General features: G+C 40.3%; 1 protein-coding gene across 2 annotated transcripts; it reads right to left on the bottom strand.

The window, feature by feature from the left end:
* Positions 1-652: 652 nt before the first annotated feature.
* CLDN12 (claudin 12) lies at positions 653-10,915 on the bottom strand. Of its 2 annotated transcripts, XM_005667576.4 has the most exons (3): positions 10,827-10,915; positions 8,809-8,898; positions 653-3,976 (listed from the first exon to the last, which is right to left on the bottom strand). In XM_005667576.4, the coding sequence occupies exon 3, from the start codon at positions 3,941-3,943 to the stop codon at positions 3,209-3,211; it is 735 nt and encodes a 244-aa protein (XP_005667633.1). In that variant the 5' UTR covers positions 3,944-3,976; positions 8,809-8,898; positions 10,827-10,915; the 3' UTR covers positions 653-3,208. The 2 variants fall into 2 exon arrangements, with proteins under 2 accessions (XP_005667633.1, NP_001153551.1); NM_001160079.1 differs by lacking the exon at positions 10,827-10,915 and having other exon boundaries at positions 3,199-3,976; positions 8,809-8,822.
* Positions 10,916-11,427: the final 512 nt, after the last annotated feature.

Here is an 11,427-nt window from a genome sequence, read left to right as displayed (position 1 = left end):
GCATGAAGAGCTTCTCTAGCATTTCAACCACCCTCAGTGAGCCTGTGCAACTAAGGGGCAGACTCCAGGCTATGGTGCGTCAGTATAATCAGCTATCAGGATGCCCAGCCTGAAGTAGCTTTGGATTTTCAGTGCAACATACAGCTCTGGAATCTAACGTCCCACCACAGAGCCATGGGTTCAGTGAGGAGCGCGTGTGAATGCCATCCCCAGGAGGCAAAAAACTAAAAGCTCATCCCAGGCTCCAGAAATTTTAAGGTGATTTACCTGTTAGGACTGCTTTTCCGGGTGACCTTAAGTTCTGAGGAGTAAGGAAAGATCCTCCTGCTAAACTATTTGAGAACTCCCAATCTGCAAGATCACAGGCCACTGGAAAACTCCACTGATGAGGCAAGTCTGGCACGATTAACTTTATTTGGTGCTTTCTTGTGGAATGCTGAAATACTCCAGTGAACTCCTAGGACCACTCTTAGAAATGAAGAGTCTTGATGCTTCTGAAAGAATAATGCCAAGTTGTCTGATTCCTTTCCAACTGCTATGCTACAGGGCTTTAAATGGGGCTGTGTCTTTTTCAATTTGCACATGTTTGAGAACCATTTCTCAAAGTAGTTCACCTTAAAGCACTGACGAAAATGAGGACAGAAGCAGAAACTTGTAAAAATACATCTTTTAATAAACATCAAGAAGTACAGTGCAGTTTTATCGAGGTTTTACATTGCAGTTTACAACAAACATATCATCTATTATAGCGTATATTTATTTACAAGTAAACTCAGGTTTTTTTCCTCCCATGGCTGGACAAACCAAATCTGGTGCATCATACTACTTTTAAGGTTTTCTAAACTGGCTTCTGTAAAAGGCCTTTAACATTAATAGACTTGTAACAATCAAAAAAAAAAAAAAAAAACCATCACAATGATAACCTGATGAATGCTCAAAAGTTATTAAAAAGAATTCTAAATACCTGCTTTTCTTTGATGGCTTTGAAGAATAGCTCCTGACAGCAAATCTGAAATATTAAAGACAATAAGGGAAACTGTTTCTTTTGCCAAGTGAATCCATAATAAGTAATATTTTCAGGCTATAGATTATGAAAAGAATTCAAAAGATTCTTGTAGGAAAATTTTAACATTTATATGATCCCATGGACTAAAAACTGTCTAGGATAGAATATTAATGGCTGAGTCTGCTTTTAATGTTGTTTATACAAAGAATGCTAGAATTCTTGACACTTCTGGACAAATTTAGTGAAGGGGGACAGAAAGTAATTAGCAAAGGGGAAATTAATACTAATCTCAAAATTCTATCTGCCATTATTTTGGAATCATCAAGACTCAGCTACATCTGAGATGAGTTAAAAGGAGAACTGAAGGAAATCAGAAGCTGTAGCTAAAAAAAAATCATAGTTTTGCATGCTTTCAACTGATGGCAGTTTAAAAATTACACAACTGGATTTACTGGCTATATACATAAGCTAGTATTTGGAATTAGAAATAAAAGTACCACTTACATTCACAGAAGTATCAGAATTATACTCAGTTTTGCAGAAGAGGCACAATAATCTATTAACCATGCAACTAGCTGTTTGTGAAATTTGTAATGGGTAACAGAACAAAATCCTATGAATATGCTACTAATGTGTGGCAAATTACATCAATTAAGTAAGCAGCTCAAATTCATAAGGGTAAAGACCCAATATCCCTGAATTTCTAAGCATTCATCTCGGTGCTAACATGGTTTCTTCTCAATGTTACCCCATTAGGAGAGAAATCTTAAATACTCCTCCCTCTTCAATGCATCACCATACTTTCAGAAGTGAAAAGGGAACAGTTGGTTTATTTTTTTTTTTAACCACTTTTGCTCATTCTAATGAATCTGACAAAGTGTTATTACAGTGTCTAGCCTAAGGTAGGTGCTCTAAAGGATCCAACAAATTGAATCTCTAAGTTCCAGAATATTGCTAGTATTGTACAGTAAGCTGTCTGCCAGAGAGCCATGTCTCTGGGTGAAATATATTCCTAGATCAATGACTGAGAAGTGAAGACCAGCTTCCACTGAAGTCAACGGTTTCCTGTCAGATAACAGTTTGCTCTTCTCTCTTACATTAAAATTTCTTAGTAGATGGGACCAGATACTTTGCATGTATCCTCTATAGCACCTATTAAAGTGCTGCACAAAGATATATGCTCAAGGAAGTAATCAGTGATTGGGGCAGGGACTGAATCAAGGATGAATGTGGTCATGGGGAAGCCATGCTTTACTTTACCCATCACCCTCACCCAAAAGGCAGTCACCAGAATCAATCTCTGATGTTGTCACTGAAGAACAGATGCTTGTCCCCCTATGGCTGTCTAAAGGAGAACAAACCACATGGGCCTCTTCATTTCTCTCTCTTAGCCACTAGGAGATTATAAACGGGCATGAGTACCACTTGGTGGATGATATCTGGAAAAAAAGTTTCTCTGCCTCAGAAGAAGCACCAATACAGCACATGCCATGTTTTAATTCTAATAACAAAACTTATAGAACCATTAACTTCTAAAAATTATGTTAAATTTTATCCATACTATTATATATTTTAACTGTTAGGCTTATTCTCTCTGATATCACTTAAAATACATTTTATTTTTAAACACAGGCATGAGGTAGAAGATAAGGAACTCACAAAAGAAAGTCATCTTCAAAATACCGAACTCTATTCAATATAATTAGCCCCGAGAAAAAGTAAGAAAAGTTTTAGCTGGTAGACTGGCTACTGTTAAAATATTACCCTTACCTGAAAAAAATTTCTTAAATTTGAAATTGCCCTCTTTTCCCAATTTCAAGTATTAGAGAAGAAGGACAATACACATTCTGAAATATTCATGAAGATCATATACAACAGCTTCTCCTAGCAATCATTTTCCACTTTACTATGTTGCTCTAAATCACCTCAATGAGACACAGGTCCTTTTCATATAAATAACTGATCAGATATCACAAGGAGGTCAAAAATCCTTCTAGCATAAGAAGATAAAAGGAATGATTCACATTTAAAATAATGTACTTTTCATAAAAACTAGCAGCACTTCATCCTACCAAGACATAGAAATTTGGCTTCATTGACTGGTCAGAAACAAAGGAAAACGTATAGAGGTCCAAATACAACTCTTTGCACGAGGGAAATAAATGTGAGGCTACAAGTTTTTTTTTTACAACTATTTCCCTGTTAGGTCGTGTGTGAAACTACTGGAATGTCAATTTCGATGGCAGAGAGGCGGGAGCGTGCTGAGTAGGGCTGTGAATACGTATGCATGCTGGGAGGATGCGAGTACAGCGGCTGCCAGAAAGGAGAAGGCAAGGACTTGCATGCACAGTACCAGATAAAGAGCAGAACGGACGTCATAAACAGCCCCCCGGCACTAGCGATGGTAACATACACTGCGTAGTCAAATGCAAAGACTGGCTCAAACTTCTTGTTCAGATGGATGTTATAAAAGATGACCCAGATGGATGGGGAGAGGCTCACAGTACCTGCCAGGAAAAACAGCAGCCCGGCCACCAGGTGGCAGCCTGCACTATTGACCAGACACTTGGCCAGTTTGATGTTGGGCACCGAGGACCTGAAGGCCGTGTTACACATTCCGATCAGGCAGAGCAGCAGGGCACCCATGGCGATCAGGATGCTGAGGGGCAAGGCAAACTGCAGGACCCGCAGGTCCAGCTGGTCAACTGACGAGTACCAGGTAGTGTCGTACATCAGGCAGTCGTTGCCCCCGTCATAGCGGGCACACTTTACCCACAGGCCTGTGTAGACAGTCAGGTTCTTCTCGTTTCTGTTGAACGTGATCAGTCGTAATTTCCTCCAGTTGGGCAGCAGGGTCCCCGCAAAGAGGCCTGCTACTGAGGCGATTCCACACAGGAAGGAGAGGACTGTGGCTGCGTGAACATCCCGACAGCCCATGGCAGCCAGGCCTGTGCGGTACTGCCTGTCGGACTGGGGGTGATACACAAGAGGACAAATCAGAAAGGGCCAATAGGAAAGCAGAGCAGGTGCTGACTGGAAAACAACCAATGATGTCAGTGCAGGCAGGGAAATTCTGTCCCTTGTCCCCTCTCCACGTACAATATGAACGCCTATGAGCCCACGTGCATGTGACCTGAGAGCAGGTGGCACCCATACACCCGGTTACTGCTGACTGGGACACAGAGCAACTAAAGCCTTCACACACGAGTATTCTTTTTTTTTTTTAAACAGCAAATCAAAGGAACAACTAAAATAATTTCAAATTCTCTTAACGTCACATCTGACAACATCTCTGTTGTCAATCACTCACTCAACACCCACATATCAAGCATTCTGACATGTCAGGCACTCCAAAATACAGGGTCAGAGCACTCAGCAACCAGCAACTACACACAACACAAATTTGGCCTCCAGTGCTCATGCAAATGTGAAATGAGACCAGCCCACAGCTGAGGTGCAGGCGGCTCATAAAAGACACAGGTGTAGGGAAAGGAGCAGTGGAGGGCAGCAGAGGGGTTGAGGGCAGACTCTTGAATCAAACTGCTTGGGTTTTAAGCCCCACTTCCCCACTTACTGGCCAAGTGACTTCTGTGTGCCCATCTTCTTCGTCTACAATGGGAAAAGTAAGTCTGCCTACCTCATTTAGTTGTTCTAAATGTTCAACGAGTTAATATTATGTCAGGTGCTTAAAATTACATCTGGCGCCTTGTTAAGTGTAATGCAAGTGTTACCTACTTCTTAGCACTCAGTGACCAGCCCAGTACTTGGCATCCAAGAGCAATTCAAAAAACATTTGCCAAATCAACATTAAATAAGAAAAAGCAAATATCTCATTCCTATATTCCAAGTGTACCAGAAAATTATACAACATAAAGAGACTCCTCTCCAATGAGTTAGTCAAATGAAGAAGAGAACAAAAGTCCCTAAAATTATTCTGCTCAACTACTTCCTGACTGATTCAAGATGAGTGGCATGCTTTTCAGGTTATTATGCTATTGGTTATTATACTAATATACTACTATTGTTTAGTCTATTATTGCTCATATAAGATGAACACAGATTTCTGAGGTAGGTGACAACCTATCTCTATTAATACTATTATAAGGAAACGAAAAAAGTAACCAGAACTTTCTTTGAACTTAAAAGGCAAGGTTCTTTTTCTGTATGTGACAAATTATACAAACCAGTATCTTACTCAGCTTTATTTCTTCAAGAGTTTGAGGCTCACTCTCCAAATACCACTCAGATGTTATTTCTCCTGCCTTCCATCAGGCCTCCCAGGAGGCAAGAGAACAGAATACTTTAATAAGGTAGCACATCTGCTTCTCTTAGATCATGACAAAAGGGTAATGTGGAAAATGTTCTTATTTCTGGATACCGTGTTAGCGAATCCATTACTATTTGCAGAATCAAATATTAACACTGAAATGGCAGAGTAACATTTCTAGGAGTTTTAGGGGTCAGAAAGAAAACCAGGATCAAAATGCTAGGCAACTGAATTAGGACCTGAGTCTTAAATGTGTTCAAATGAGAGGGCACACTGTTCTTTAGAAAACAATGTATTTGTCTATTTAATCCAATCGTACGAACTGGGAATGATTCACCAGCAGAATATAGGTGTATATACATATCTACACACACACATATATATATATATATAAATGTACAACACAAAAATCAGAATTTAAGCACGAGTAACCCTTTTTAAAGTCCTCAAGTTATAGACAAGTTTCTCCATTAACAGTAGTTAACTACTTTGTTTATCGTGCTGTCTTCTGTCAAGACTACCAAAAGTAGCATTTGTTTAAGAAAATGTTATGGATGAAAATATTGAAAACAGAGACTTACAGTTTTAATTTATTTTTTTCCTGCAAATTTTACATGCTTAATTTTAGCAACTAACCACCTTGGTCCAGCAATGAAAACTCTGGTGCGGGTTTGAGAATGTTTACACTGGAAAAGGCTACTAAAGATATCAGTCTCCAGAATCCAGTTTCCTGTTGGTTTCTGCTCATTCTCCCTAGTATGCTGTGAGCAGCTTGCAGAGTGCTAAGTCATTTTAGGAATATATGAATACATGATGACTACTGGGCCCTGATTCAAGACCACAGCAACTCACAAAGGTAGGTAGGTACTAATGATGTAGAACTGGACAAGGAAGTTGTATTACCAAACAATATTCACTCAACAGATATTTACTGAATATCTAACACATGCAAAACACTCTTTTAAGCCTGAGAGGAACACCGAGGCCAATAATATCTGGACCTTGCCCCAGTGTGTTAAGTGAGACTGAAGCAAAGAATATGCCCTTTGTGAGCTCAAAATGCCAACAACAGTGAAAGAGGTACCTAATTATTACCTATCAAGCGATCACTGTGAGGTGTTAAGCAAAATGATCCATTAAGACACCTGTTCATAACATGTACCATTCAGGGCTAGAGAAAAGCTGAGCAATAATGATTTAATCAATGTTGTGAAGACAAAAATAAAAGGCTCCCTCAGTTTCTTTTTCTTTTTTTGTCTTTTTGCCATTTCTAGGGCCGCTTCTGAGGCATATGGAGATTCCCAGACTAGGGGTTGAATTGGAGCTGTAGCCACTGGCCTACACCCAGAGCCACAGCAACTCGGGATCCGAGCCACATCTGCAACCTACACCACAGCTCACGGCAACACCAGATCCTTAATCCACTGAGCAAGGCCAGGAATCGAACCTGCAAACTCATGGTTCCTAGTCGGATTCGTTAACCACTGAGCCATGACGGGCACTCCGCCCTCAGTTTCTTTCAAATCTTCAGAACTTCAGAACACCCATGCAGAATCCTAATCAATCACAATGAGTTAGGGGGCAAATACTTGGAGTATCGATGTAACTGATATTTCTCCAATCAAGCTGCCCTGTACCCCTGATTCTTACAATTCAAATGGAATGAGAAACAAGATCAGGATGAACGACTTTATTAATAAATTTCTGTAGTTCTTAAGTCTACAGACTATAAAACAATATTTTTTTCAGTATCAAGTGTGTTCAAATTTATCCTGCATCAAACCAGTACAAGGGTTATACCAGTCCCCTGAATTGGCTCCCATCCCAGAGTAGATTAACTAAAAGTCCTATTTGGAGAGCCAACAAGTATACCATGGCCTTTTTCAGAAAGGAAATACTATTAATCTCAATTTAAATAAATTCAACCTCAGTGCTGGAATTAATGCCCAAGCTCTTTTTAACTTTCTTTGACTGCTCTACTTTTTATGCCCTGCTCTTAGCTCCACATATGTATGATTTGATAAGAAGTAGTAAAATCCCACTAGAGAGAGGAAGTAATATTTTAAAGATGGTGGAGAAAAGAAATATGTTTACATTTAAAACTGAAAGATAATGTTGACTCGTGGATTCAGATTTGTTCATAATGGGAGGGTAAAAAGGCTTTTACTCTCGAGCTATACCAATTAGTTAAGAATCTGAAATAATTTTTTCAAGTGCAAATCTAATCATCTCAATACTTTTCTTACCATTCAATGGCTATTTCCCTCAGAATAAAGTTTCTAAAGTTTCAAATCCTTCCCATAGTTTCCAAAGTTTTAAATCCCACCATCTGGGTTCTGCCAAATTCTCAATCCTTATTGCATCACTCTCCCACCTTACATATTACCGTCTATGTAGCCATACTGCTTTCCTTTTTAACTTTTCCAATTCTGTTTTTCAATTTAGCTAAGAGCTTTTCTCCCTGCTGTTCTTCCTCCTAGAACTTTCTTAATCCCATCTTAGCTAATAGGCACTCATCTTTCTAGCTTCCAAGGAGGCTGGCCCTAAACCTCCCCTCTTCTCTCCACCCTTCATCTTCCCCCTGCCTCTAGTTACACGCTCTGGTTGCACCTTTGTACTTTTTCTTTGGTAGTGAGTGATTATGCTTATATTCCTTGTTCAGTATTTATCTTTCCCACCAGACTGTAAATTCCAGGAGGACAGAGAGCCTTCTGTTTTATTTACTGTGTCCAAGACTGGCACATAGAAAGCACTCAATTATTTGTTAAATGAATGAACAAACATGCATGGCTTGTCGTTTCCATCTGGGAGGCAGTGGGGTACTGCAGCCCAGGTGATCAAAGACCCAACTGCCAGTCATAAACTACCATTTGCAAATTGGGAAAGTCACCCACAGCCTCTGAATCTCGAATTTCTCAAATGCCCCCCAGGGTAGTTGTGAGATCACAAATAGTAAAGCTTTTTTTTTTTTTTTAAACAGAATATGGTCAGATATTTAAGTTTATGACCATTGTTGGTAGGCTTATTTGAAAGTATTCTGAGAGTAGTTACTGACCAAATCAGACCAGAACTCTATTCAACACACAGTTTCACATATGTCATTTAACTATATATTCCTCAATGACTTGCAGAGTTGATGGATAAAACTTGGGACACAACTGAAGGTTATCAAAGATATTTTCAGTAAAAATATTTTCAAAAGGATACCTTTTCTGTGGTTTTGAATAGAGGTCAAAGGAATCTGGAGCAAGATTAGTGGCTAAGAGCTTTAGGAACTCCTAGACTCATTACTGTATTTTTTCAGGAACAATTCCAAGGACTAGCTGTATGAGTCACAGCATCTACATTAATTCTTGGGAGTAACACTAGCAGCCCCTCCCTTCTACCTGTAATTTGGCTTTTATTAGAAACTGTAGGTCATCGTCATTGCTCTCACAAGAGAGGTCTGTCCCCTATTTTTCTAAACAAGAGAAAAAAGTGTCATCTGATATACAAAAGCAAAGGAAGTATAAGATATAATCAAAGATGTACTTACTCTTTGAGGTACTTAACAGTTCTAAAACAATTTTAATCAACTTAGAAGAAACAGATGCACATCTCAAAACACAGCAGAAATGATCTGGGCCTAAAGAAATAGGAAAAATACTCTAAGTGAATACAGTGCTTCTTTAAAAACTCAATTTGAATTCACATGGAATTAGGAAAAATAGTCAGCAATTATCTAAAACCAATGAAATGTTAAACCAAAAAAAGGTGGGCAATAAACTTTTTTTTGTCTTTTTTGCTATTTCTTTGGGCCGCTCCCGCAGCATATGGAGGTTCCCAGGCTAGGGGTGAATCGGAGCTGCAGTCCCCGGCCTACGCCAGAGCCACAGCAATGCAGGATCCGAGCCGAGTCTGCAACCTACACCACAGCTCACAGCAACGCCGGATAGTTAACCCACTGAGCAAGGCCAGGGATCCGAACCCGCGACCTCATGGTTCCTAATCGGATTCGTTAACCACTGCGCCACAATGGGAACTCCAATAAACTTTTTTTAAGTCAGTTTATTCTTAAATTCACACAATACCTATACATAAGATAAAGAAAAAAATTAACACTCATTTTGTGATTTGAGAAGATAGGGAAAACAGAGATAAAAATCACTTTGCTGTCTTAGAAATAAATGATCAATATTTAATTGAATTTTTTAGATCCTTTCATGACTATAGTGAAAGAATACAGAGGACTGATGAAACACTGTGCAGTTGTCATGGCCTAAGAGAAATTCAGGATGTTTCTTTTATACTTTTTCAAAGGACACCGACAACAAAACTAGTCCAAACTGATTTGTGCTGTGCCTCCTAAAATTTGCAACCAGAATTTTTTTTTTTTGAGTTTATAGTTCCAATAGCTCAACCCACCATTTAAATGTTCCCATATATCTTTTTTAAGCATCAACAACTTCCTCTTCAAACATTATTTACCTCAAATAGGTAGGACGAGAATGAAAACTTGTAAATGCCTGACAGCTTCCTGGATTAATGCTTTCAGGGCTCGTCCTACTATGATCATTATGTAGAACAGTGTTCTCAACAGTCTCCACAGAAGAGCTTTCAATCAAGTTTTGGTTTCTGTTTTTTCCTTTTCCAAATGTTATGTTTGAGCTGCTATCAAGCATTAACTGCTCACTCTTTTTAGGGCCACACCTGCAGCATATGGAAGTTCCCAAGCTAGGGGATGAATTGGAGCTGCAGCTGTCGACCTACACCACAGCTCACAGCAACGCTGGATCCTTAACCCATTGAGTGGGGTCGGGGATTGAACCTTCGTCCTCACGGATACTAGTCATGTTGATAACCCATTGAGCCACAATGGGAACTCTCGACACTTTTCTTACAATAAAAAAACAAACAAACAAAAAACCCCAACAAAATAGGATCTCTGAGCAATCATTTCTAAGTGAGGTCATCCAGTCAAACCTTCTAATGTCCTGATGGGCTTCTGGCAAAACCTGTAACAGAATCTGGGCTTCAAAGGAAAACAAACCAAGCTCTCAGAGGAACTCGCACTCCCCCCAACCCCCGCCCTCGCTTTGAGCTGTGTCCTTAGGGGACACCAGAGCTGGCAGAAAGAAAGAGAAGGGGCACAAAAAGAGCTTTCCTGGTTACAGCCAATGGAAAGAGACCGCAACAGTGCCTATGAATGCTCTCTGAACAAGCCTATCCCTGCAACACTGAGTGGGTTTGAACCGCGAGCAGGTCATCATTACACAACCAGCAGGGGCTGGTGATTCAAAAATAGCAACTTGCAGCTCCACACAGCACAGCCGGCCAGCCAAACCCCAAGCCCCTGGCTGCTCCGGCCAGAAACCTGGGCATTTCCATACTCCTGAGTCCAAAATAATTTTTTTAGAGCTTTATCAAATACCTCCTCACTCAATTTTCACCTCCACAAAGGTGGCCAGCAGTTTTCCACGCTGAAGGATTCCTCTCGTTTCAGCAAACTTACACAAAACCCTTAACTACTTTTGCAAAAGACCCAGAAATCGGAATATTCTTGACCACACCTACCTGTTCCTCACATCCAAGGCATATTACTCGCCCCCACTGAGAAGCCTCCAAGCGCGTCTCCCTCCCTGCGTCCCAGGAAGTGCGTTCCCAGCGAGCTGCACCGGGGGCTTCTGGGACCGGAGTCCGGCCCCCCGCATAGGGAGAGCCGTGGATGCCAGGGAGACTACACTTCCCAGAATCCACCGGGCTGCCACTTGCAGGCAACATCCTGCCACCACCTCCCGCCGCTCGGCTCCCTTCCCCCTCCCCATTCCTCTGGGACTTTCAGTTCCGTCCAGGTTGGGGTTACAGGTCTAAAGAAAAGCTAAATGAAGCAACACTGTTTACCTCAAATAAACAGTTGGGTACCCAAGTAAATATTTACCACTAAATCACTTATTTACCATTTTCAGTGGAAAGGAGGGGGAGGTCGGAGTGATTTTATTTTTACATCTTTTTTTTTTTTTTCCTACTTGCTGTTTCTCAAGTAAATTTAACTCAAAATAATCAATATGCCATTGAGGCATATGCTGAAATGTCATGAACACACACGCACACACCACATAAATGGAGATAAAGTAAATGTGGCAAATGTTGGCAATCATTAAATCTAGAACAAGTA

The sequence above is a fragment of the Sus scrofa genome, chromosome 9 (assembly GCF_054392235.1).
Source record: "Sus scrofa isolate SSC_HxYL_T2T_F1_AM1 chromosome 9, Sscrofa_HxYL_maternal_Yorkshire_Landrace_v2.0, whole genome shotgun sequence".
Taxonomy (NCBI): domain Eukaryota; kingdom Metazoa; phylum Chordata; class Mammalia; order Artiodactyla; family Suidae; genus Sus; species Sus scrofa.
The sequence above is the reverse complement of the archived record's forward strand: the minus strand, read 5'-3'. Positions and strand labels throughout refer to the sequence as shown.